Raw genomic sequence first — 23,894 nt, 5'->3', positions numbered from 1 at the left:
GCAGCAACATGGCAATGTGCACTGAAGCACAAGACTGCCAAGCCTCCTACAAACATTGTTTAGACTCCTAACAACGAAGGAGTTTGTTGTTGTTTTTAACTTAAGCATTAAATGCATGCCAATATCGAATGCGCCAGTTTAGGTCAGTAGCACAAGGCAAAATCTAGGTGTTATATCTATAATGTCGCCTAAATTGAGAAGCTTGTCTGCAACATTAGGAAACAAGTTAAAGGGGAAAAAAACATTAAAACTTAATCGTGGCATTAAATGAAGAAGTTTTAACTTCAAATATTAAGCGTGCCAGTTGATATTTAAGATGCTCGAATGTAATTTGCTAAAAATAATTTCAGCTTTTATGGCTCAAATGGCATCAAGCACTTTTTGCTTCTATGTGCAAGAGTAGGGAACTCATCGTTTGGTAGGTTGCTGTGTCACGAGCTCGGGAGCGAGCATAAGAAGACTGCACTGGGTGCGCGCGAGACATGACAGTCGCCATTTTATTTTGAAAAATCAAACAGAACTGTGGAGAAAGCGACCTTTTATCTGTCAAGATTGAGACAAGAAACATAAGAAAATGATCATCAGCACATAATTTGTATGAATCGAGGTAACACGTGTATTTGCTTTGTCTCGTTTTTTGGCCGAATGATACATTATGAGCTGATTATTATATGTTATCTCATGGCATTGCTCATTTAGCTAGCCAACGCTAGCTTGTCCAACGGTAACATAGCTTTGCCTTAGCTGTGTTAGCTGTCTAAGCTAAGCTAGGCTGGGCTGTCCTGCTAAACCTGCTGCATGAAGCGAACTAGCTACGCTTAGCGAGCATTCGCAGGTAAACGACTGACTGAGGGGCAGCATGCACTGAATATATTTAATAAACCGTTGGCCACTTAAAAAAATACCCATTTCGCTTGCAGTTTTGGTTAGTTTCGTTTGACATATGGTATATAATTTCAAGAAATAATCCCTTCTTATACGTAGTGATAAAGGTTTGATGACCGTAACGTTATATTTTCACTGTCTAGTTAGCTGTTCAGCTAACACGTCAACATTGGTGTTTGCAGGCAGGCTGTCTTAGCTTAGGTTAGCTGTGGTTGGCTAATGTGCAGAATTGCAGCGCTGCGAGGCCTTCATGCTAGCCGCAGTCGCCCGTCATCCTCGCAGTGAGCCCGGCCTCCAGCTAATGGAACCACAGTGTTTAGCATTCGCTAGCAAGCTAGCTAAATTTTAGAACCGAGTTGGACTTGATGACGACCCACAAATAAATTAACTCCGCTTAATGGAGGTGCATCCTAATTTGCGAAACTAGTGTCACACGTTACAATGTACACTGCGTTAGCTAGCTAGCTAAATGATTGGCTGAAATTTTCAGTTTCTGCTAGTCGCCCAATGGTTCTAGCTAGCTAAATGGTAAGCTATATGGTAAGCTATTGCTGCTTGTTGCCGAGTGAGCCAAGTTCTCTTGGGCAGGTTTGGGACAATAGCTTGCTTGCTAGCTAGGTTTGTCTAAGATGGTAGTCCGTTAGCTAACGTGAATTTTATCCATGTTAGTGGTAGCCAAGTAAGCTAGCTAGCCAACATGGATAACTAGATACCTGGCAAGTTATTGATGTAACCTTTATTTATCCACGTTGGATGGCCAAGTCGACTTGATTTATCTTCTCCACAGACGAGTCAAATGGCTACAATATAATATTGGCTAAATTGCTAAGATAGCTTTTATGATAACTGCGCTCGTGTTAGTCAATGGCTAGTCGAAACACAGGTTACCCACCAATAACTTTATTTCGCTGTTGTGAACATGCCGCTGTAAATATTATATAACTGAATGTAAAATTTTGGTTAATTATGCCCTGTCTATCGTTTCGTCGCGGTGGTTTACCTTGCACCTCAGCTAATGCATAAAATATTTCAGCCAGATCGACCAGCTAAAGTAAGCTAGCTAGCAGTTACGCTAACTAGGTGGCTGGCTAGCTAACTAGCTAAGTTTTACTATGTCAGGTTTATTGATCAGATTGACTTGGTAACTTGACAGAGCTAGTTTCTTAACCAACTAACATGGCCTGCTGATGATCTGATGATGCTTGTGATGTTTAAATGTTGTCGAGACGGTGTACTAGTCATTTAACCACTTCAGGTTCTTATAATTTAGTTGGCGTTAAGTGCTAACGTTAATGTTATGTAGAAGTGCTAAAGTTGGCCTGCTAATGGTGTACTATCGAAAGTTTAGACCCACTTGATCAACCAGCTTGGTTAGCTAGCACACTTTACCTGACTTCTCATATAGCTACTAATTTACACATTTAAAAATACCGGGAAGTTTTAGGTTAGGTGCTTAGTTCTTATACTGCTCAAGTTGGCGAACTTGAAAAGGCATCATACGTTATGGGCTGTTTTAACATTTTATATTTTTAGTTAGCTATAGCGAACATCGACCCAAATTTCGATTGTTTTGGCTGTTGCGCCTTAAAAAATAGCATGTTTTCTTTTAATAAAATTATTTATTGTAGGGGCGTGTCGATATCTACATGACAGATATAGTCCGCAATTATGGCGGTAGGCAATTAGAAGAGTGAAGTTTTGGGATTTATTAGCTGCAACACGGCAGTTAGACTGTGTGCCCCCCCACCCCCACCCCCACCCCCACCCCCCGGGCGAAATTCGAAATGTCACATTTGGACAAAATTATAACGTGAGTAGTTTGTCTGTAATAAATTGCATTAAAGCTTTACTTATGTCAGTAAAGTTTTTTTTTTTTTTTTTTCCAACGCTAAAGGGCAAGGCCTAAGACCCGGGAGTTAATATGGCTTCCGGATATGCAGCAGCTACACCGTTAAGTTTCGTTGTACTGTAGTGTCTGCCGCCATAGTTGTATCAGGTAGAAATGTAAGCACTTCAGTATATTTTCTGCTATGAAAAATATATCTATGTAATATCTTGACGTTTTCAGTCTAGAGGATGTAAATAAGTAGGTGTTTGTAGTGCCTATTATAAATAATAATAAAAAAATTGCATTATGGATTTGCCTTGACTTTTTTCTCAGTATTTACATTTTTCTTTGCTTTCCTCCCCCCAAAATTTGTGTAGATGTCAAAATTGAAATTGCACTGAGGGACCGTACACTGAATCCGGATCCACTGGGAGAAGCAGCTTGTTGGAACACACGGACATTTTAACACCTTTGGGGGGGGGGGAGCAGAAGTAACCTATCACTGAAGTGACTAAAGGGGAATAATGGTGATTTTGCGCCGGGCTCGGCCGCCTGCTTCCGCCCCAACCAGCAATGAATCTTGACTCGCTCTCGCTGGCTTTGTCTCAAATCAGCTACCTGGTGGACAATTTAACTAAGAAAAACTACAGAGCCAGCCAGCAAGAAATACAGCACGTGAGTTACATTTTAATAATGTTAGTTTTATGGTCCCATAATTGCCAGGGTTCATAGACATGTATTTATCTGTACGCAAATTAATTGGTCAATCTTTACAACACTCCAGGGAACTTTCCAGACCTTGTTCCCTGTCTGGCTAAAGGCTTTGTGGAAAAGCAACATTTTATTGACAGTTGCAGACAATGTTGAGACATTGGAGGTGATTTTTGCTAGTTGATGGACCTGGACCATACTTGTGCTTTTCCCGTCTCTCTCCATCCCTTAGATTGTGAATCGTCACGGCCCTGAGGCAGACAGGCATCTATTACGCTGTCTCTTTTCGCATGTCGATTTCAGTGGCGATGGTAAAAGCAGTGGTAAAGATTTCCACCAGGTATTTCTCAATTCATCATTCTTTGTGTGTGCATATTTATATATAATGTGTGTTCTAAGCTGCATCGCAATTAAATATCCTAGAATAAATGCAAATTTGTCATGTAAGGAGCACTGAATGCTCGTTCATATTTTAAAGTCCTTGTAGCACAAACCTGCCCTCATGCTGATGGCACACCAAAATCATCTTGCAATCCCAAAATCTTGATATAAAGCTGATTGGACCAATTAAGTTCATATTTTACTGGTTATCACAGTTAAGCACAACTAAGCCTATGTATTCAACTATTTATTTATTTAGGCAAAGGTTCCAAAATCACTCAACCCATGTTATTGATTGTACTACATTTTCATTCATTCATTTTTTGTGAAATTAATAAATGCCTGTATATTTATATTTGTATTTTGTAGTTTAAAGTTCTGCATGCTCTCTGTGTAAATGTCTCATTCACTGCCTTTTGTTCATCTGTTTGCCAAAGACACAGTTTCTGATCCAGGAGTGTGTATCTCTTATCACGAAGCCAAATTTTATTTCAACACTCTGCTACGCTATTGACAATCCTCTGCATTACCAGAAGGTTAGTATGTCCTGTCTGTACCCTTTGCTTTCAGAACACAGCTTTAATGAAAAATTGTTCCATGTTGATTTTTGAACTCAAACCATTAGCTATAATTTTAGTTTTTCATGATTTTCTTAACTTTTCACCCAGAGTTTGAAGCCATCGCAACATTTGTTCCCTCAACTGAGTAAAGTTCTTAAACTAAGCAAGGTTCAAGAGGTAAGAGAACCACCATATCAGGGCAGAAAATCTGTTGTGCTCCAATATGCAACTCATTTCATAACAGAAATGTAGTTTTCCTATGTCAAATAACCCACTGTGTTGGAACAGGTGATTTTTGGCCTTGCTCTTCTGAACTCCAGTAATATAGACCTTCGAGGGTTTGGTAAGTGTTTGTCCTCCTTGGTGTAGCTTTTGGTGTTTGTGTGTGTGTGTGTTTGTGTGTGTGTGTGTTTGTGTGTGTGTACACATACTGTAGAGTATTTTTACTGCGTTCACTGTTTAATTGCTAAAATTGGTTTTAGTTTCTCTCCTGTTGGTTTATTGTAATGTTTTCACTTCCAGGGTTTTGTGAAAGCCTTACTGGGTGGTGCTTTTTTACTTTTTCACTTGTGTAGTATTTTGAAAATACAAAGTACTTAAAACTGTGACATTGTAAACCTTTAAATACACAATTTAGTTTTGTTCGTCGTAAATAGCAGGTAGTTAGGGGCAGTGTTCTTGAATGTTTTGTGCATGAACCTGATTTCTAACTGCCTTCTGCGCTATGCCAGCTGCTCAGTTTGTAAAACAGAAACTCCCAGATCTCCTGCGCTCATACGTGGACGCCGACCTCGGGGGGAGCCAGGAAGGTGGCTTCCAGGACATTGCCATAGAGGCTCTGCACCTGCTGCTCTCTCACCTGCTGTTTGGGCAGAAGGGCTCCAGCGGAGTCGGCCAAGAGCAGATTGACGCCTTCCTCAAAACACTGTGCAGAGGTAATGTGACTGGACCAACCCTGGGCTCGTATCTGTTGCTGTTCACAAACTTAAATTTGCTTTGAAAAAAGTCCTTTTGGGAAAATAACTCCAAAAGCTGGCACTACTACATTTAGAGGTTGATGTAACCACATCTATTTTTAGCCTAGAACCTATGAATTAATGATCCTGTTAACCTATAATTTGTGTTGCAGAACCTTGCTGTTTTTTTCCTAGGGAATTAAATGTAGCTATTGTTAACAGCACTTGTATAGCCAGATGGATTTAGCTAATCCATTTAATTTTAGGAAAATTAAAATGAGCAATGCTCTGACATGACTAAAGTAACAGGTGGTTGATGAGGTTATGCCATAGGTGCCACAAAGTAATTACCTTGCTATAGATGTAAATTTGAGACAGCAAGTCTGTTATCGAAGGATACAGAGGTGTCTTGGGTGCTGTGACTGGTTTTATGGTGTGTGTCTCAGTCTGTGGCATAAGCAGTGGATGTGGGTTAATCTGTGGTGTTCGCACCGTGTTTGTGCTGTGTGGTGTTAACTGCAGTTTTGGGTTGGGGTGGTCAGTGTGCAGCATTGGTGGTGTGTGTCTAGTGTAATCAGCAGTTTATGGGCAGTTTGTCGTGTGGGGGGGTGTAGCGTTAGTGGTGGGTTTATGCTGTATGTCTGTCTCCTGCAGATTTCCCGCAGGAGCGCTGTCCTGTGGTGCTCGCACCACTTCTGTACCCTGAGAAACGGGACATTCTCATGGACAGGATCCTGCCAGACTCTGGAGAGTTAGCGAAGACCATGATGGAGAGTTCCCTTGCGGAGTTTATGCAAGAAGTTGGCTATGGTTTTTGTGCAAGGTGCTTTTGTGTGTGACCTTTCAGTTTCCTGAGTCCTGTGTGATGTCACTGGAGGTCTGTAATGTAACGTATTGCGTGTGTGCAGTGTTGATGAGTGTAGGAACATAATCCTGCAGTATGGGGTGCGTGAGGTGACTGCCTGCCAGGTGGCCAGAGTGCTGGGCATGATGGCCCGCACTCACTCTGGCCTTTCTGATGGAATCCCACTACAGGTACCTTTTAATGAGCCTCACTGCAAGGCTGTTGGTTCAGCATGCAGATTCACATTAGGTGCTATCGTGGCATGTTTTAAAAGGCCCTTTGCTGAATGAGGTTAATGATTACCCACTCTTGGTGCAGTCCATCTCCACCCCGGGCAGTGGTATCTGGAGTGACGGGAAGGACAAAAGTGACAGCTCTCAACCCCACAGCTGGAACGTGGAAGTTCTTATTGACGTTGTTAAGGAGCTCGTAAGTCCTGTTTAATGCTCTTTAGTGCATAGTGATCAACTTTAATGGGTTGATGGTTGATTATGCAGTAAAACTGTGTTTCAAGCTTATGTATTGGTTTTATTTCTTAGATCAATAGCTAACTTTTTTTTTTTTTTTTTAAATTGGGTTTATTGGTTTTGTTTCCTGTCAGAATCCCAATCTGAATTTCAAAGAGGTGACGTATGAGCTTGACCACCCAGGCTTCATGATACGGGACAGCAAGGGGCTGCATGTAGTGGTGTATGGGATTCAGAGGGGACTGGGTATGGAGGTCTTCCCTGTGGACCTCATCTACAGGCCATGGAAGCACGCTGAAGGGCAGGTAATCGACTGCCATCTGTACCCTGTACACTCAATGCCATTTCAGTGTTCCAGAGTAGCTTAGCTAATAATAATAATTATTTCCATACTATGGAGAGTTCAGTCAGAAATCAATTAAATGCAACAGTTGCATTTGGTCTGATCATGTTAACAAATTGTGTATCAGCTCCTGAACTCATGGACATCTTTAACTTGCTGCTTTACTGTCCTGTTTTTTTTTTTCTTCCCAGCTCTCCTTCATCCAGCAGTCCTTGATGAGCCCTGACGTGTTCTGCTTTGCCGATTTCCCTTGTCACACAGTCGCCATCGACATCCTCAAAGCTCCACCTGAGGATGACAACAGGGAGATAGCCACATGGTCTGTGCCACTGTTTGTTTTATGTGACATGTAATATGGCCCTTAGAAATGGAATGGCATTTAAATGGTTGAGGGATAAATCTGTTTTTTTGTTGTTTGTTTTTATTTTTTTGGTGTACCTGTCTGTATCTTTATGTACAGCAGGTGTCTGGAGAGTCCTCCTCCTCTTCCTCACTTTTTTTTGAAGGCTACTAGTGTGGTTTTGTCAATATTCATGTACATCTCTGGGCTCACGGAGGGCATGTTTGTGTGCTGTCTGACAGGAAAAGCCTGGACCTGGTGGAGAGCCTGCTGCGCCTGTCCGAGGTGGGCCAGTACGAGCAGGTGAAACAGCTCTTCAGCTTCCCCATCAAGCACTGCCCAGACATGCTGGTGCTGGCGCTGCTGCAGATCAGCACATCGTGGCACACGCTGCGACACGAGCTCATCTCCACCCTCATGCCCATCTTCCTGGGCAACCACCCCAACTCGGCCATCATCCTGCATTATGCCTGGCATGGGCAGGTAAGGCTACGCGTTCCAGTTTGCGTTCTAAAAAAGTATGTATGTATATACACTGCCTGGCTTGGCCTGGTCAGGTCTCACACTCTAAAGGTGGTCCAACGAAATATTAGCTTTGATCACGGCACACATTCGCTGTGGCATCGTTTCCACAAGCTTTTTATGTCTTAGCATTTATTTCTGTCCAGACTTGCAAAAAGTTTCCCCAAGATCTTGTATTGGTAATGTGGGGATTTGGACCACTGCGGAAAGTCTTCTCCAGCACATCCCAGAGATTCTCAGTGGGGTTCAGGTCTGGACTCTGGTGGCCAATCCATGTGTGAAAATGTCATCTCATGCTCCCTGAACCACTGTTTCACAATTTGAGCCTGATGAATCCTGGCATTGTCATCTTGGAATATGCCCGTGCCATCAGGGAAGAAAAAATCCATTGATGGAATAACCTGGTCATTCAGTATATTCAGATAGTCAGCTGACTTCATTCTTTGGGCACATAACGTTGCTGAACCTAGACCTGACCAACCCAGATCATAGCACTGTCCCCACAGGCTTGTACAGTAGGCACTAGGCATGATGGGTGCGTCACTTCAGCCGCCTCTCTTCTTACCCTGATGCTCCCATCACTCTGGAACATGGTCAGTCTGGACTCCTCAGACCACATGATGACCTTCTTCCATTGCTCCAGAGTCCAATCTTTATGCTCCCTAGCAAACTGAAGCCATTTTTGCTGGTTAGCCTCACTGACGAGTGGTTGTATTAAGGCTACACAGCTGTTTAGTCCCAATCCCTTGAGTTCCCTTTGCATTGTGTGTGTGGAAATGCTTACTTTCACTATTAAACATACCCCTGAGTTCTACTGTTCTACGATTTGCTTTCACCGCACGTTTAAGTGATCGCCGAACACCATCATTCAAATTTGTTTTTGTTTTTTTCCCTGACTACATTCCTTCCTCGAAGATGTTTCCCCACTGTCCTTCCACTTTTTTAATAATGTGTTGGACAGTTCTTAACTCAATTTTAGTAGTTTCAGCAATCTCCTTAGATGTTTTCTATGCTTGCTGCAGGCCAATAATTTGACTCTTCTGAAACATTTACATCTTTTCACGACCACAGGATGTGTCTTTCGACATGGTTGTTCAACAAATGAGAAGCTACTCACTGCATCAGTTGGGGTTAAATAACTTGTTGCCAGCTGAAACATGATCACCCATGCAGTAATTATCCAATGGGAGGCTCTTACCTATTTGCTTATTTTAAATCCAGGTGGTGACCTTTTTTTGGACTGTGTGTGTGTGATGTATATAAAAATTTTTACAACCTTGAGGCTAATGTCTCTGCTGTTTCTCTTTTAGGGCCAGTCTCCCTCCATTCGCCAGCTCATCATGCACTCGATGGCGGAGTGGTACATGAGGGGGGAGCAGTATGACCAGGCCAAGCTCTCGCGCATCCTGGATGTGGCTCAGGACTTGAAGGTGGAGCCATGCTTCTGCAGCTCTGCCCACACATGATGCTGACCATGCACAGTGACCTGCCCACTCACTCCTTTCTCTTTCTTCCCACCCCCTTCTGTGTTCCAGTCTCTATCGATGCTGCTAAATGGTACTCCATTTGCCTTTGTTATTGACCTTGCTGCACTTGCCTCTCGCCGCGAATACCTCAAACTAGACAAATGGCTGACTGATAAAATCAGAGAGCATGGGGTATGTGCGTGCATGTGCGTGTCTTGTAAGAGTGATGGGTGTTTCTGGGTCGGTGCAAGCCTAAAGCCCCATTGTGCTTCATGTTAGGAGCCCTTCATCCAGGCGTGTGTGACCTTCCTGAAGAGACGCTGCCCTACCATCATGGGTGGACTGGCCCCAGAGAAAGACCAGCCCAAAAGTGCCCAGCTGCCTCCTGAAACCCTGGCTACTATGCTGGCCTGCCTGCAGTCCTGTGCAGGGTAAGGACCAGCTTGACAAATGCTTCTAAGGGAACATCTTTACCTGGGAATACAAACAACCTAGCTTTCACAACCCAGTGACTGGACATTAAAATGAATTTCCCTTTTTAACTTTGTCTCTACTGATACAGTGCAGGAGATTTAATTTTTACATGTGATTTTGATGTTTTGTGAGACTTCTGATCCTTGTGCTTTGCCATCGAGAAGGAGTGTGTCTCAAGAACTGTCAGAGACTATCTTGACCATGGTGGCCAACTGTAGCAACGTGATGAACAAGGCTCGCCAGCCTCCACCAGGCGTCATGCCCAAGGGCCGGGCTCCCAGCACCAGCAGCCTGGATGCCATCTCCCCGGTAGGCCAAGGCCTTGCTATACTGTGTTACACACACACACACACACACACACACACACACACACACACACACACACACACACACCATATCCACTTCCTTACAAACATTTGCATGAAACGCATGATTCTGGGTCGGATTCCATGAGGCTAGGTTCACACTGCAGGTGAAAGTGGCCCAAGGCTGGGTTTTTTTTGGGGGGGGGGTGCACACAAGTTCACAATATCTTGCATGTGGCATTTATCTGATTTTAATCTGAATAGATCATGCTCATGAACTGAGCTGCAATTGCAGAAAAAAGTGCTTTACGTGGCACCCTCATCTAGTTAAGTTGCATCCAGATGTAACCACTTGTCTAAAGGTTGTGTTAATAAGGCTGACTGAATTTGCCAGTAAATTCTTTGTGAAGAGGTCTACCTAGTATTGTTGCTGGAGCTTTTTCACATGCAGTATTTGGATGGAGGTGTAATGGCTTAATCTCTCCCTTGTGCTTGTGTACAGGTGGATCCCCTCACAGCAATGGGCTCTCTGAATCTGGGCAGCTCAGCTACCACCCACACACAGAACATGCAAGGCTTCCCGACACCGCTGGGATCCGCTTTCAGCAACCCCCAGTCCCCTGCTAAGGCCTTCCCCCCTCTCACCAACCCTAACCCCAGCACAGCCTTCAGCGGAATCAGTGGCCTCTCCTCCCAGCTCCCAGGTGCTTCTGAATACTGTAAATAAAGCACACCTCAAACAAAACCAATACTGTTAGCAGTCACATCACGTTTTTTCCAAAGGGTACAATTTGTATGTTTTGCTGACCATAATGATGTTATGATAGGTGCGTTGGGTTCAGGCAGCTTGAGTGGCATTGGTTCAGGTCTGGGCATGCCAGCAGTGACCAGCGACCCGTTTGGCCCGAGGAAGATGAGCACACCAGGGTTGAACCCACCCACCTTCCAGCATTGTAGGTTGAAGCCCTGTAAGTGGTGGTGTGACTGAGAGCGCCTGGTGCCTCAGCTGTGTTTCCTCTGAGTACAAGCCCCGCCCCCAAATCAGCTCTTTTCAGTGTTTGGCATGCAAAGCAGATGCTTTAAATGGTGCTAAATTATAAGTCTTTGCTCATCTTTTTTTCTTTTTTTTTTTTTTAAATCATGTTTTCAGAGGAAATACAGATCAGTCTACATTACTGCGATATTTTCCTTGGCAACTGGCTTGTCCAAAAGTGCCTTTGATTTGATTTGTGCAGTCTCACTCAAAATCCTGAAAAGGCATTTAGGTAAACAAGCTGTTTGGCAAGAATGTTACTTATTTTGACATGGCTCTTCAGACTTATTGCACACTGTCTCATCAGTGCAGTGCTGCCAAGCTCCAGAGCTGCAGCTCCACTCTCCTCTAGAGTTTGGTTCCTGCTTCATAAGCTGGATCATGTTTGTGAGGCCTGGGTTGGATCTCCACTCTGCAGTGTGTTTTAGATCTCAGCTCTAGAGCTTGACTTGTGTTTAACATGCAGCTCAGATGGTGCAATGAGGCCTTCTCTCCTGTCATGTTTCCACTAGCTGACCTCTCTCAGGTATGGCCAGAGGCCAACCAGCACTTTAGTAAGGAGATCGACGACGAGGCCAACAGCTACTTTCAGAGGATCTACAACCATCCACCTCACCCCACCATGTCTGTGGATGAGGTGAGCCTGCATCACCTGTCGAAGTTGTATGCATACTTTGTAGCAGTGGTGTTCTTATGTTATCTGAAATTCGCACTTTGTAAATGTAATGTAATATGATGCTGTCAAACACTGCGTTTTGCAATCTAACCGGACAGTGTGTAAAGTTAAATTAATCGCATGTACAAACATTTGCCACTCCTGCTTCTGTCCGTCTCAGGTGCTGGAGATGCTGCAGAGGTTTAAGGACTCCAACATCAAGCGGGAGCGAGAGGTGTTTAACTGCATGCTGCGCAACCTGTTTGAGGAGTACCGCTTCTTCCCCCAGTACCCAGACAAGGAGCTGCACATCACCGCCTGTCTGTTTGGCGGGATCATCGAGAAGGGCCTGGTCACCTACATGGCTCTTGGCCTCGCTCTGCGATATGTTCTGGAGGCCTTGCGCAAGCCCTATGGATCCAAAATGTATTACTTTGGAATTGCTGCACTAGATCGGTTTAAAAACCGGTAAGGACTTTGGTTTTCTTTCAATGAAAAAAGGTTTGGTATTTTAAGGTTATGCATTAGTTGTATGTTACTTTTCAGAGACCATAATCTAAAAGTTTGATCTAATGAAGAAATCTAGTTGATCTAACAGTTTTAATTTTTTATGAGAAAAGGTTCATTCGATTCTCTTGCAGACTGAAGGACTATCCACAGTATTGTCAGCATTTGGCATCCATAGGCCATTTTCTGCAGTTCCCTCACCATTTGCAAGAGGTAAATGGGTTTCTTGTATTTTATTTACCTAGTTGTCTTTTTCAAAAATGAAACTTTGTTCGCTTCCAATGTTAAACGAGGTACTGCACCTACTTCTAGATAAATAAGTCTGTGTTCCATGTCCTGTGTGTACAGTATATCGAGTATGGGCAGCAGTCCCGTGACCCTCCGGTGAAGATGCAGGGCTCCATCACCACGCCGGGCAGTTTGGCTCTGGCCCAAGCCCAGGCCCAGTCTCAACCTACCAAAGCACCTCAGCCCGGCCAGGCCAGCACCCTGGTGACTACCACCACTACCACCACCACCGTAGCCAAAACTACCACCATCTCCAGGCCCACTGCAGTAGGTTTTAAGAAGGATGTGCCAGTGAGTAGACCTTATCACAGTGTGTGCATGCTGGAATAAATGCATCCATTTGGCTGTTGGTACAAATATTTGGGTTCCTTTTTGTGTGGGTTTGTTGATTCTGAAGAGGGAGAAGCAAAATACAACAATGGTGATACTGAGAATTCTGGACCCTGCTTCAGAGAGTGCTTTTGTGCGAATGTTCTGTAATGTACTTTTGCTTTTTGATCCACAGCCTTCAATCAACACCACAAACATCGACACACTGCTGGTAGCGACAGACCAAACTGAAAGGATTGTGGAGCCCCCAGAGAATGTGCAGGAGAAGATAGCTTTCATTTTCAACAACCTTTCGCAGTCGAACATGTCTCAAAAGGTACTAATGGCCAGCACTCAGTAACACGCCCTCTTTTGAAACCCACATCCCCTGCAATCTAAAAAGGGCAAATTGGTTCCTAAGCATAGCTGTCCATGTGTTGTGTGTAAGGTTGAAGAGCTAAAGGAGACTGTGAAGGAGGAGTTTATGCCATGGGTGTCGCAGTACTTGGTGATGAAACGTGTTAGCATTGAGCCGAACTTCCACAGTCTCTACTCCAACTTCCTCGACACACTGAAAAACCCAGAGTTTGTCAAAATGGTTTTGAACGAGACATACAGGAACATTAAGGTAACATCACCATCGTCCTCTACTGTCACCCATAAGAATTGTTTATCAATCAAATTATTTCTTCATTTATTTTTCTCTTTAGGTCCTCCTGACCTCTGACAAAGCAGCTGCTAATTTCTCTGATCGATCCCTGCTGAAGAACTTGGGCCACTGGCTCGGCATGATCACTCTAGCTAAGAACAAGCCCATCCTCTATACTGTGAGTCAAATCCTCGTCTCTCAAACGTTCACACCAAAATAGCAGCATATTGAATGGCAATACGTGTCTGTTTTGTATAGTGTGTTTGACATCTGTGCTGTTGCTCTGTGCAGGATTTGGAGGTGAAGTCTCTGCTTCTAGAGGCTTATGTGAAAGGGCAGCAGGAGCTGCTCTATGTGGTCCCCTTCGTGGCCAAAGTGTTGGAGTCGAGCCTGCGTAGCGTGGTAATCCATCTCCAACCTACTCACACTTGCTATGGTTTTGAATAAGCTTTTGTACCCCATGTGGTAACCTGTTATGTTTTGTGATGTAGAAGGCTTACTGTCCAAGTTAGTATGTTAAATTGTAGTATCATACTTTAGGTTGCAGGGTTTTGTCCTTGTACTTAAAAGGGGAGGTAGAAAAGCTTAGAAGTGTTAACCTGCAAGTTTGAGTTTTGTAGGATTGTTTTGGGTAAAAGTTGTGTGCATTTTAACATTTTCAATTGTCCTGATTTAGCATTTAAAACTAAGATCACTGAACAGCATAGGGTTTTTTTCCCCCCACCAACCTGCCTGTTGGCTGAAGTCAGTTCCTTTGCTGTTCCAGTCACAGTGTGGTTTTGTTGTGGTTCTGTAGGTGTTCAGGCCACAGAACCCCTGGACCATGGCCATCATGAATGTACTGGCTGAGCTACACCAGGAGCATGATCTAAAGGTCAGTGATTCCTCGCAATTGCTTTTTAATATATATTTATATACATTTTATTTAAAAAAAAAAAACATGCTAATTCTGCAGTGTTTTTCAGTACCAACCTAAAAGTTGATATTTGTGTTGCCTGTCCCTTGCGCACTTACTGTAAAGCTCAACTTGAAGTTCGAGATTGAGGTGCTGTGTAAGAACCTGTCTCTGGACATCAATGACCTGAAGCCAGGAAACCTGTTGAAGGACAAGGAGAAACTCAAGAATCTAGAGGAGCAGCTGTCTGCACCAAAGAAAGAGACCAAGCAACCGGAGGAGAATCCTATAGTCCCTACAGGTACTCAACACAAGTGCCTTGGTGTTGCTTTGCCTACACTGAATAGGTCTTGTTCACTCTCCATTTAGTGTGAATAATTTACTGCATGTTTAAGTAAATATAACTACAAATTTGCCCGAATTGGGGAAGTCTGTTCAGCAATTTATATTTTTTCACTTTTTGGCTAAAGTTTTATTGTTTGTGGAGGTTTGTTTATTTATTTTACCAATTACACTTTTTTTTGTTAGCAGCTGCCCCATCTGCTCCTCCTGCCACGGCAACCACTGCAACAACAGGCCCTCCCACCCCACAGTTCAGCTACCACGACATCAACGTGTATTCGCTGGCAGGCTTGGCCACGCACATCAACATCAACAACAATGTGAGCGCATGACTCTCAGCTTGCTGCTCAGTGGTCAGATATCATGTCATTGCTTTAATACATCTGTAGGTGTAGTTTTATTCACATAACTTATGGAATGCCTTTTTGAACAGGTTTTTTTGGCAAGTGTGAGATGTAAGGATTTTCCTAGTGTGTGTTGTGCAAAGTTCATGCGTTTGTTGGCTCTGGATTTCACTTTGTTCTCTCTCCTGCATGCTGTGTCCTGGGAGCAGTTGGCCCTGCTTCAGACCCACCCCCAGCTGAAGCCGTGTGTGCGACAGGCCATCGACCGTGCAGTGCAGGAGCTCGTCCACCCCGTGGTTGACCGCTCCATCAAGATAGCCATGACGACATGTGAGCAGATTGTCCGGAAGGACTTTGCCCTGGACTCAGAGGAGTCGCACATGCGTGTCGCTGCCCACCACATGATGCGCAACCTGACAGCCGGCATGGCCATGATCACCTGCAGAGAGCCGCTGCTGATGAGCATCGCCACCAACCTGAAGAACAGCTTTGCAGCTGCGCTCAGGGTGTGTTGATGGCATGCAAACCCCGCTTCACTTAGTCTCGCACTCTGATTGTCCCTGTATGCGTCAGTGAGATGAGAAAAATGCTTAGGATGTCTAGGACAGCTTTTCCATATTGCAGTACAGCAAGGCAAGAAAGTGCTTTTTTTTTGTTGTTGTTTTTTTTTTTTAATAGTCCGTCATGATGATGCTTGTGATTTGAGCTTGCTAGTATCTTCCTGCCAGTCAAGACCTCAGTACATGGCCAGGATGGGCGCATGTTATTAAGAGGCCGTTGTGTGATTCTGGTGCTGTCCGTCATACTGCGTGTCCTCTCCAGGCTCCCACGTCCCAGCAGAGGGACATGATGGAGGAGGCAGCCGCCCGCATCGCTCAGGATAACTGTGAACTAGCTTGCTGCTTCATTCAGAAGACAGCCGTGGAGAAAGCTGGACCTGAGATGGACAAGAGACTGGCCACTGTAAGACCATTCTGCTTTGGCTCTACTTAAACCTTAGCGTGTTGGGTGGGGCTCTGAAAATGTTACCTTCATCTTGGCCTCTAGTGGCACATTGTCATTTGGAGGCATCGTACTGATTTTACAATGGCGTCCTGTAGGAGTTTGAGCTGAGGAAGCATGCTCGTCAGGAGGGCCGGCGCTACTGCGACCCCATGGTGCTCACCTACCAGGCTGAGCGCATGCCAGAGCAGATCCGCCTCAAGGTGCATGCGCCCATCACTGAGCCTTGGCCTTTAGCCAAAATGCTTTCACTGACTGATATGGCTTCCCATTTTACTACCCATCAGTAACCGTGGAAGTATGTGTTTAATGTGTTCCTGCTCCACAGGTGGGTGGTGTGGACCCTAAGCAGCTGGCTGTTTATGAGGAATTTGCCCGAAATGTTCCGGGGTTCCTGCCCAGCAATGATCTGTCTCAACCCACTGGCATCCTGGCTCAGCCTATGAAGGTGTGTTCCAATTTGCCTTAATGTTGATGCCTTTTTTAATTTCACTATTTTTTTTAGGTTTAGGGTTATTACTGTTTTGAGCCCAATGTGGTCGGGCTCATTTTAAAAAGCCATTTTGCAAGGTTTTGTGTGTACATGTTCTAGCTTTGGGTCCTCACACTTCTCTCTGTGCACCAACAGCATCAGGCGTGGCCCACTGACGACATGGCCCACATCTACGATAAGTGCATCTCTGACCTGGAGCAGCACCTGCATGCCATCCCGCCGGCGCTGGCCATGAACCCACAGGCCCAGGCCCTGCGCAGCCTGCTCGAGGCCGTGGCCATGGCCCGCAACTCCCGAGACGGCATCACCGCCCTGGGCCTACTGCAGAAGGTGAGAGAGCTGTTTGGCCTGGGGACAAACTGGAAACTGTTGCTTCAGAGGAGGGGTAATGTTTGGGTTAAAATGGTTGTTGCGGATTTGAGACTGATGCAATTTGGGAAATTTAACCATGTTTCCTGTTTTCAAAACCAAGTATCTAATTTAGTTTGATTCATTGACATCACTTGCATCTGTGTACGTATTGTTTGTGTTCAAGTTTTGTTTGTTTTTTCCCCCCCTCCTGTAACATGTCCATTTATTGGAATGTGTTTCACAATCTTTCCTTCTGTCCCTTTCTGCGTCCAGGCTGTTGAGGGTCTGTTGGATGCCACAAGTGGAGCAGATGCTGATTTGCTGCTGAGCTACAGAGAGTGCCACCTGCTGGTGCTGAAGGCACTGCAGGACAGTCGTGCCTACGGACCGCAGTGGTGCAACAAACAGATCACAAGGTCCCTTGCAGCTTTCTGCTGCCGTCCCGCCCACGTCACTACCACAGCAGTTTCTCACGTTTGTTCTCATTTGTAATGTGCCCTTGTGAAACGTTCTAGGTGCCTGATCGAATGTCGAGATGAGTACAAGTACAATGTGGAGGCAGTGGAGCTCCTGATCAGAAACCACCTGGTCAACATGCAGCAGTATGACCTGCACCTAGCCCAGGTGAGCCGCTTGGCTTACACTCGCTTCGGCACTCCTGGGGCCTGGCTAGCAGTGTGCTTTATGAAGAGGTTGCTCGAAGAGATGTAATGAATATTTGTTTTTTGTTCTTTTAGAGAGTTTAATAGTGGTGATTTGGTTTCTGTGATGAGGTTCTTAAAAAGAAATTTCAATATGTATGGTGTATAAACTCAAATATTAAAGGGCTGTTGGAGTCATTTTTAGCCAAAAGTGTTAATATAAAAAAAGCCATTACCCAGTTTAGATAGCTTGACAGAGAAGTGTTTACATTTGGAAGCTGTACTTCGAATGGAGAAACATTAAAGGTCAATCTGACCAAGATTAGATTTTAGATTTAATGGTAACATTAGAGGAGAGGTGGATGTACCTGTGCAAATTGTATGACACTGAGTGGCAGAGTTGGCTACAAAAAGGGAGACCTGTCTAGCTTCGTTTTCCAAATAAAGGTTGTAATAAAGTACAAACATGACTTCAGTACCCTCTATAGGATGTGATGTCGCCATCTCTTGAATAATAGTTTTGGACATGCACAAAATCCACTTCTATAACTCACTGATGCTTTATCTGAAGTACAATTTTTTTTTTCCATATTTTTGAAAACAATGGTTTTTATTTTTTCAGTTAGTTTTTTTTTCCACTCCTCATTTTTGTGATCCTGGTTTGAAGCACCTTTCTGAGGTTTAGGGTGAGTGACTGTTGGAGTGTTTTAGCATGCATGTGTCCCCTCCCCTAACAGTCCATGGAGAATGGGCTCCACTACATGGCCGTGGCCTTCGCCATGCAGCTGGTGAAGCTCCTGCTGGTGGATGAGCGCAGCGTCAGTCACATCACTGAGGCCGACCTCTTCCACACCATCGAGACCCTCATGAGAACCTGCGCACACTCCAGAGCCAATGCACCTGAAGGGTAAGAACGCACGTGCATATGTACGTACACACACCCACCCCTCATTTGAAGGTTAACACAGAGCAGAGACAGATTGAGTAAATGTGTGTAATACTAAAGCCTTATCTTATTCCTTAATCAGTGAAACTTTTGTAGCTGTGTTGATTCCGATGACTATTGTTGATGAGCAGAGGCACAGAGGATCAGGAATCTTGGTGCCCTTGTTGCACCTGAGATTGCTAAAAAAGTCCATCTTCTCTTCGCAGGCTACCCCAACTCATGGACGTGGTCCGCTCCAACTATGAGGCCATGATCGACCGGCACCATGGCGGGCCCAACTTCATGATGCACTCTGGGATCTCGCAGGCGTCCGAGTACGACGACCCGCCAGGCCTGCGCGAGAAAGCGGAGTATCTGCTGAGAGAGTGGGTCAACCTGTACCACTCTGCTGCTGCTGGCAGAGACAGCACCAAAGCTTTCTCTGCATTTGTGGGTCAGGTTAGAATAACTCTACTGGCGCGTCATACACTCTTATTCCATCATCTTGTTCCACCAGAAAGAAACATTGTCCCCATTTGGTTAATCCAATTAGAGCAACAAAAGTAACTGTAGTTTGCTGTGCATACTCTGCCAACCAATTGGATTCCATCTCAGGCTAGTTTCCTTCACGTTTTTGCCTTGCCATCTGTCCCTACACACAGATGCACCAGCAGGGCATCCTGAAGACAGATGACCTCATTACGCGTTTCTTCCGCTTGTGCACGGAGATGTGCGTGGAGATCAGCTACCGAGCTCAGGCCGAACAGCAGCACAACCCGGCCGCCAGCGCTGCCATCATACGCGCCAAGTGCTACCACAACCTGGACGCGTTTGTGCGCCTCATTGCCCTGCTCGTCAAGCACTCTGGGGAGGCCACCAACACGGTCACCAAGATCAACCTGCTCAACAAGGTGGCTGGCCGGGGGGCGAGCTTACTGTGTCCAGGCTTATGGGGGGAAAATGAAGGCACTTAGTCTTTTTAGTCACCTGATGAAGGGGGAGAGTTTTCAGAAACATGGTGCTAAGCTCTTGGTGGGTCTCATACAGCTGGTTTGTCTAAGCACAGATGAGGATTGGACTGTGTGTAAGCTCTTCAGTGTTGGTGTCCAGCAGTGGTATGGGGTAGTCTGACCTTTTTTGATCTGCACGGTAGGTGTTGGGCATCGTGGTGGGCGTGCTGATCCAGGACCATGACGTGCGGCAGACAGAGTTCCAGCAGTTGCCCTATCACCGCATCTTCATCATGCTCCTCCTGGAGCTCAATGCCCCTGAGCATGTGCTGGAGACCATCAACTTCCAGACCCTCACTGCCTTCTGGTAACACCAGCCTGCTGGAGTTTGCTTGCGTTGCACAGAGCAGTCTGAACAGCTGCTTGTGCAGAGACGTTACGACAGCCATGTTTGTCATATTGGTTCTTTGCTTTTGAGTCTGTTTTAATTGGCAAGTTTACAAACATTTGTTGTAACACAGAGGAACTAGCCCTTGATTTTGTGTGCATCAGTAAATAAAATGATCTCCTACTTCATCTAGAATGACTGTCACCAGAATGTTCAGGGCAAGCTTTACACTTGATGTGAAAGTTAAAGTTGGGTAACTTCTGCATAACTGCTAATTGGTGTGAACTCGTACAAAACTTTTTTTTTTTTTTTTTTTTTTTTTTTTTTTTTTTTTTTTTTTATAATTGTTAAAGCAACACCTTCCACATCCTGAGGCCGACCAAAGCCCCAGGCTTCGTCTATGCTTGGCTAGAGCTCATCTCCCATCGAATCTTCATAGCCAGGATGTTGGCGCACACCCCGCAGCAGAAGGTAGCCAGCTGAACGTGCAGAGAAAAGGAAATGTCGGGTTCACTTCCTGCTGTTGGTTGCCATGTTGCCATGACTTTCCTAATTCCTTTCCACTCCTCTGTTGCTGCAGGGTTGGCCCATGTACGCCCAGCTGCTCATCGATCTGTTCAAGTACCTAGCGCCCTTCCTGAGGAACGTCGAGCTTAACAAACCTATGCAAATTCTCTATAAGGTAAACATGCTCAACTGTTCCATCAGTCTTGTCTGTTGTGTTGCTGAATACAGTTCTGAGGCCTCAGCGTGGTGTCGACTGGTTGTTGGGATGCGTTGTTCTGTCCTTTTTCAGCAGTTTTCCTGTGGACTTCACAGCCTGTGTGCTTCTGTTTTAGGGCACCCTGCGCGTCCTCCTTGTCCTGCTGCATGATTTCCCAGAGTTTCTGTGTGACTATCACTATGGCTTCTGCGACGTGATCCCACCCAACTGCATCCAGCTGAGGAACCTCATCCTGAGTGCCTTCCCCCGCAACATGAGGCTTCCAGATCCTTTTACTCCAAATCTCAAGGTAGCACTAACCTCACACTACCCTCTCTGACTCAACTGCTTCGTCCGAACACATTATGATGGGTCAATATGCATGTTACTTAAATGATTTGTGTCCACTTTCAGTTTCCTGACATGCTGTGGCACTGGTAGAATGTGTGCTGATATTGGACTGTTTGCCATTGCACAGGTGGACATGCTGAGTGAGATCAACATCGCACCCCGCATCCTTACCAACTTCACTGGCGTGATGCCCTCACAGTTCAAGAAGGATCTTGACTCGTATCTAAAGACCCGTTCTCCTGTCACCTTCCTTTCTGAGCTCCGCAGCAACTTGCAGGTATGGGGTGCTCTGCATTCTACTTATTTGTTCATAGCACTTCCCGGGAGCTGTTCGGCGTTCTCGGTACCAGTAGAGTCTTGATGGAAGCTGTACTCTACACCCAAACCAATTCATTTGTCTCTTGTTGCTTTAATGTGTGATTTTAGTACTGTTTGGTATGGTGGTAAGATGGATTAACTAATGTGCATGTTGGGGAAAGTGGTAATGCTTCACTCCATCTAAAGTAGAAGTATTGTAGCCATCTCGAGTGGAAAAGGTCAGTTTTTGTTCTCTTTTGCCTTCATAGGGAAATTAACTAGCATGAGTTTTTATTCCTCTGTGGTTACTGTTACCATGGGCTCGTGTACTGGTTTATACAGTTAGTTGAATGTTTTGGGACTGATGGGGGGGGGGGGGGGGGGAATTACTGTTCTCATGCACTTCTTTGTGTTTCATGTCACGCCAGGTGTCCAATGAACCTGGCAACCGCTACAACATCCAGCTGATCAATGCCCTGGTGCTGTATGTGGGAACACAGGCCATTGCCCACATCCACAACAAGGGTAGCACACCTTCCATGAGCACCATCACTCACTCAGCACACATGGACATCTTCCAGAACCTTGCTGTGGACCTGGACACTGAAGGTGAGGATGGATGCGTGCGTGCACACAGCCCAGTTCATGCTGTATGACTTTCAAGCTAAATTTAAATTGTAAGTGCTTGGTTGCGAGTAGAAATTGAGTCACTTGTTATTCCTAATGGGTGGGTCTTGATTGGTGTGCTGTGGCTGTGTTCCACTACTTATCCTTCTTACTCCTTTTGCTTCTCCCACCTCAGGGCGCTATCTGTTCCTGAATGCAATAGCTAATCAGCTGCGTTACCCGAACAGCCACACCCACTACTTCAGCTGCACCATGCTCTACCTGTTTGCTGAAGCCAATGCCGAGGCCATTCAAGAGCAGATCACCAGGTAGAAAATGTCACCACCTGCTACAGGTCGTCATAGAAATGGCCTTTACTCTGGACAAACTGGCATGAGTGATTTCTGTTGGCCTTAATAGTTCTTTTTGTTTATATACTGCTTTTCTCCAGTGGAAGTTGACTCTTTTTAGACCGGCCTGTAACTAGCTTTGTGAGCCGTGCTAGGGTTCTGGTTCATCAGAGGCCTGCTTGCATTGGCTTGGCGAGGTTTTGATTGTGTGCTATGGTGCAGGGTGCTGCTGGAGAGGCTGATTGTCAACAGGCCACACCCCTGGGGGCTCCTCATCACCTTCATTGAGCTGATCAAGAATCCGGCCTTCAAGTTTTGGAGCCACGACTTTGTGCACTGTGCCCCAGAGATAGAAAAGTGAGTTGGCAGCAGCAAAAGAAATGCTCACATTCTATAATCATGAATCTAAAGCAGAAAATGTTAACACTAACTTCCTGCAGAACTCATAACTAATTTTTATTTTTATTCCGTGTGCGTGCCAGGCTGTTCCAGTCAGTGGCTCAGTGCTGTATGGGGCAGAAGCAGGCTCAGCAGGTGATGGAGGGCACAGGTGCCAGCTAGGCTGCAGGAACCTGCTCCTCCTGTGCCCAGAGTGAGACCGCCCCTCCCGTCAGCCACTCCACTGATGCCCTGCTCCCACCTGATCATCTCAGAGCTCCGCCAGCACTGGACTCCCTTCTACCAGGACTGCCTCGTACTCAAGACTACAGAGTTTAGGGATTTGTGGTTCCTTTTTTTAAAAAAAAATTTTTATTATTATTATTTTTTCCCCCTTCTTTTCTCAAGTGGAAGGCATGCTGTTAAACAGTCTAAAAAATAAATTTCAGTGTAAATATAAAGAAAAGAGACTTCTTTTCGAGAGCAGTTTTGGCATATCCCCCTTCCCTGTTGCTGTTCAAAGCTCGGATGTGACACACAAGCATGAGTACATGCGTGCTTTAACACTTGAACACTTGGTGCGCACACAGTCCTGCTCTCTCTCGCTCTCCTGGCTGTTTGGATCCACTCTTCCACCACAATTAATTTGGGGTTATTTCATTTTTCTTTCACTTTAAAAAAGATTATTTTTGGAGGATAAATGCAATGGCTTATCGAAGCTGGTTTTATTTTTTTGTTTGTTTTTTTTGTTTTTGTTTTTCCCCAGATTTTTAAGGGGAAAGCTATGGTGTGAAGAGGTAATGGGCTCAGATCTTGTCTTACGGTGCAGCGGTGTTGTGGGGTCACTGGTTTGCACCATTTTAAGAGAGTGGGTGGGAGGTTCTCCCTGGCACTTGTACAATTGTGGAAATATTCAGAAATTTGATGGCAATTTGAATCTTAAAGTTTGTACAAAGATCCAAATTGCAGAACAAAAAGGAGGACCAATACAGCCCATTTTGTAAGGATTTTGAATGTTTTGTAAATGTATTGGTCCGCGTGTTGTATTTTGTAGTACTTTCTAGTTGCCCTTAGTTCTTGCTACTTATTTCCTGTATGTATGCATTCTGTAGTTACTGCATTAAACACTTGAACTGCATTCTGAGGTACTGTTTTTTTTTGGTTTTTTTTGAATTGTATATTTGTTTTTTTTAAACTGGTGTAGAAAGCTTGAGGTTTCTAGTAGAGGGTGTCATTGTTATAGGGCTACTGTTTTGCGTATGTCACTTTGTAAGCATCTGTAAGCATCTGTTTTATCCACATTGGATTTTCAGTAACAGTTTTGGCTCCATCACTGATGCAGGAGTACTAAACCA

The 23,894-nt window shown here is 44.9% G+C and overlaps 1 protein-coding gene across 11 annotated transcripts; it reads left to right on the top strand.

Annotated features, from left to right (window-relative positions):
• The first annotated feature begins 481 nt into the window (after positions 1-481).
• Positions 482-23,677, top strand: cnot1 (CCR4-NOT transcription complex, subunit 1). Of its 11 annotated transcripts, none has more exons than XM_035532432.1 (49): positions 482-607; positions 3,091-3,388; positions 3,657-3,764; positions 4,243-4,341; positions 4,474-4,542; positions 4,654-4,708; positions 5,097-5,300; positions 5,976-6,144; positions 6,230-6,356; positions 6,484-6,594; positions 6,767-6,937; positions 7,167-7,294; positions 7,558-7,798; positions 9,148-9,267; positions 9,373-9,495; positions 9,583-9,734; positions 9,942-10,086; positions 10,585-10,786; positions 10,910-11,035; positions 11,628-11,752; positions 11,952-12,238; positions 12,412-12,490; positions 12,626-12,856; positions 13,071-13,211; positions 13,323-13,502; positions 13,585-13,701; positions 13,815-13,925; positions 14,320-14,397; positions 14,545-14,719; positions 14,950-15,080; positions 15,314-15,610; positions 15,927-16,067; positions 16,205-16,309; positions 16,435-16,554; positions 16,735-16,929; positions 17,224-17,366; positions 17,466-17,574; positions 18,329-18,498; positions 18,744-18,975; positions 19,179-19,427; positions 19,670-19,833; positions 20,208-20,325; positions 20,435-20,536; positions 20,694-20,867; positions 21,036-21,185; positions 21,634-21,814; positions 22,008-22,140; positions 22,384-22,518; positions 22,644-23,677. In XM_035532432.1, exons 2-49 carry the CDS (start codon positions 3,287-3,289, stop codon positions 22,720-22,722), a joined length of 7,104 nt encoding a protein of 2,367 aa, XP_035388325.1. In that variant the 5' UTR covers positions 482-607; positions 3,091-3,286; the 3' UTR covers positions 22,723-23,677. The 11 variants fall into 11 exon arrangements, with proteins under 11 accessions (XP_035388325.1, XP_035388324.1, XP_035388322.1 ...); XM_035532431.1 differs by having other exon boundaries at positions 14,947-15,080; XM_035532429.1 differs by having other exon boundaries at positions 10,910-11,050.
• The last annotated feature ends 217 nt before the right edge of the window (positions 23,678-23,894 follow it).

This window comes from Electrophorus electricus, chromosome 12, assembly GCF_013358815.1.
Source record: "Electrophorus electricus isolate fEleEle1 chromosome 12, fEleEle1.pri, whole genome shotgun sequence".
Lineage (NCBI taxonomy): Eukaryota > Metazoa > Chordata > Actinopteri > Gymnotiformes > Gymnotidae > Electrophorus > Electrophorus electricus.
Note: the sequence above shows the minus strand (reverse complement) of the source record. Positions and strands in the feature narration are given on the sequence as shown.

What these genes read in the sequence shown, in the direction of transcription:
- cnot1 (XM_035532422.1), top strand. Translation starts at nt 3,287, where the DNA reads ATGAATCTTGACTCGCTCTCGCTGGCTTTGTCTCAAATCAGCTACCTG. An exon ending in ATAAAATCAGAGAGCATGGG is followed by an intron (nt 9,496 to 9,582) that starts GTATGTGCGTGC and finishes GCTTCATGTTAG; the next exon opens with GAGCCCTTCATCCAGGCGTG. An exon ending in GCATTGTAGGTTGAAGCCCT is followed by an intron (nt 11,051 to 11,627) that starts GTAAGTGGTGGT and finishes TGTTTCCACTAG; the next exon opens with CTGACCTCTCTCAGGTATGG.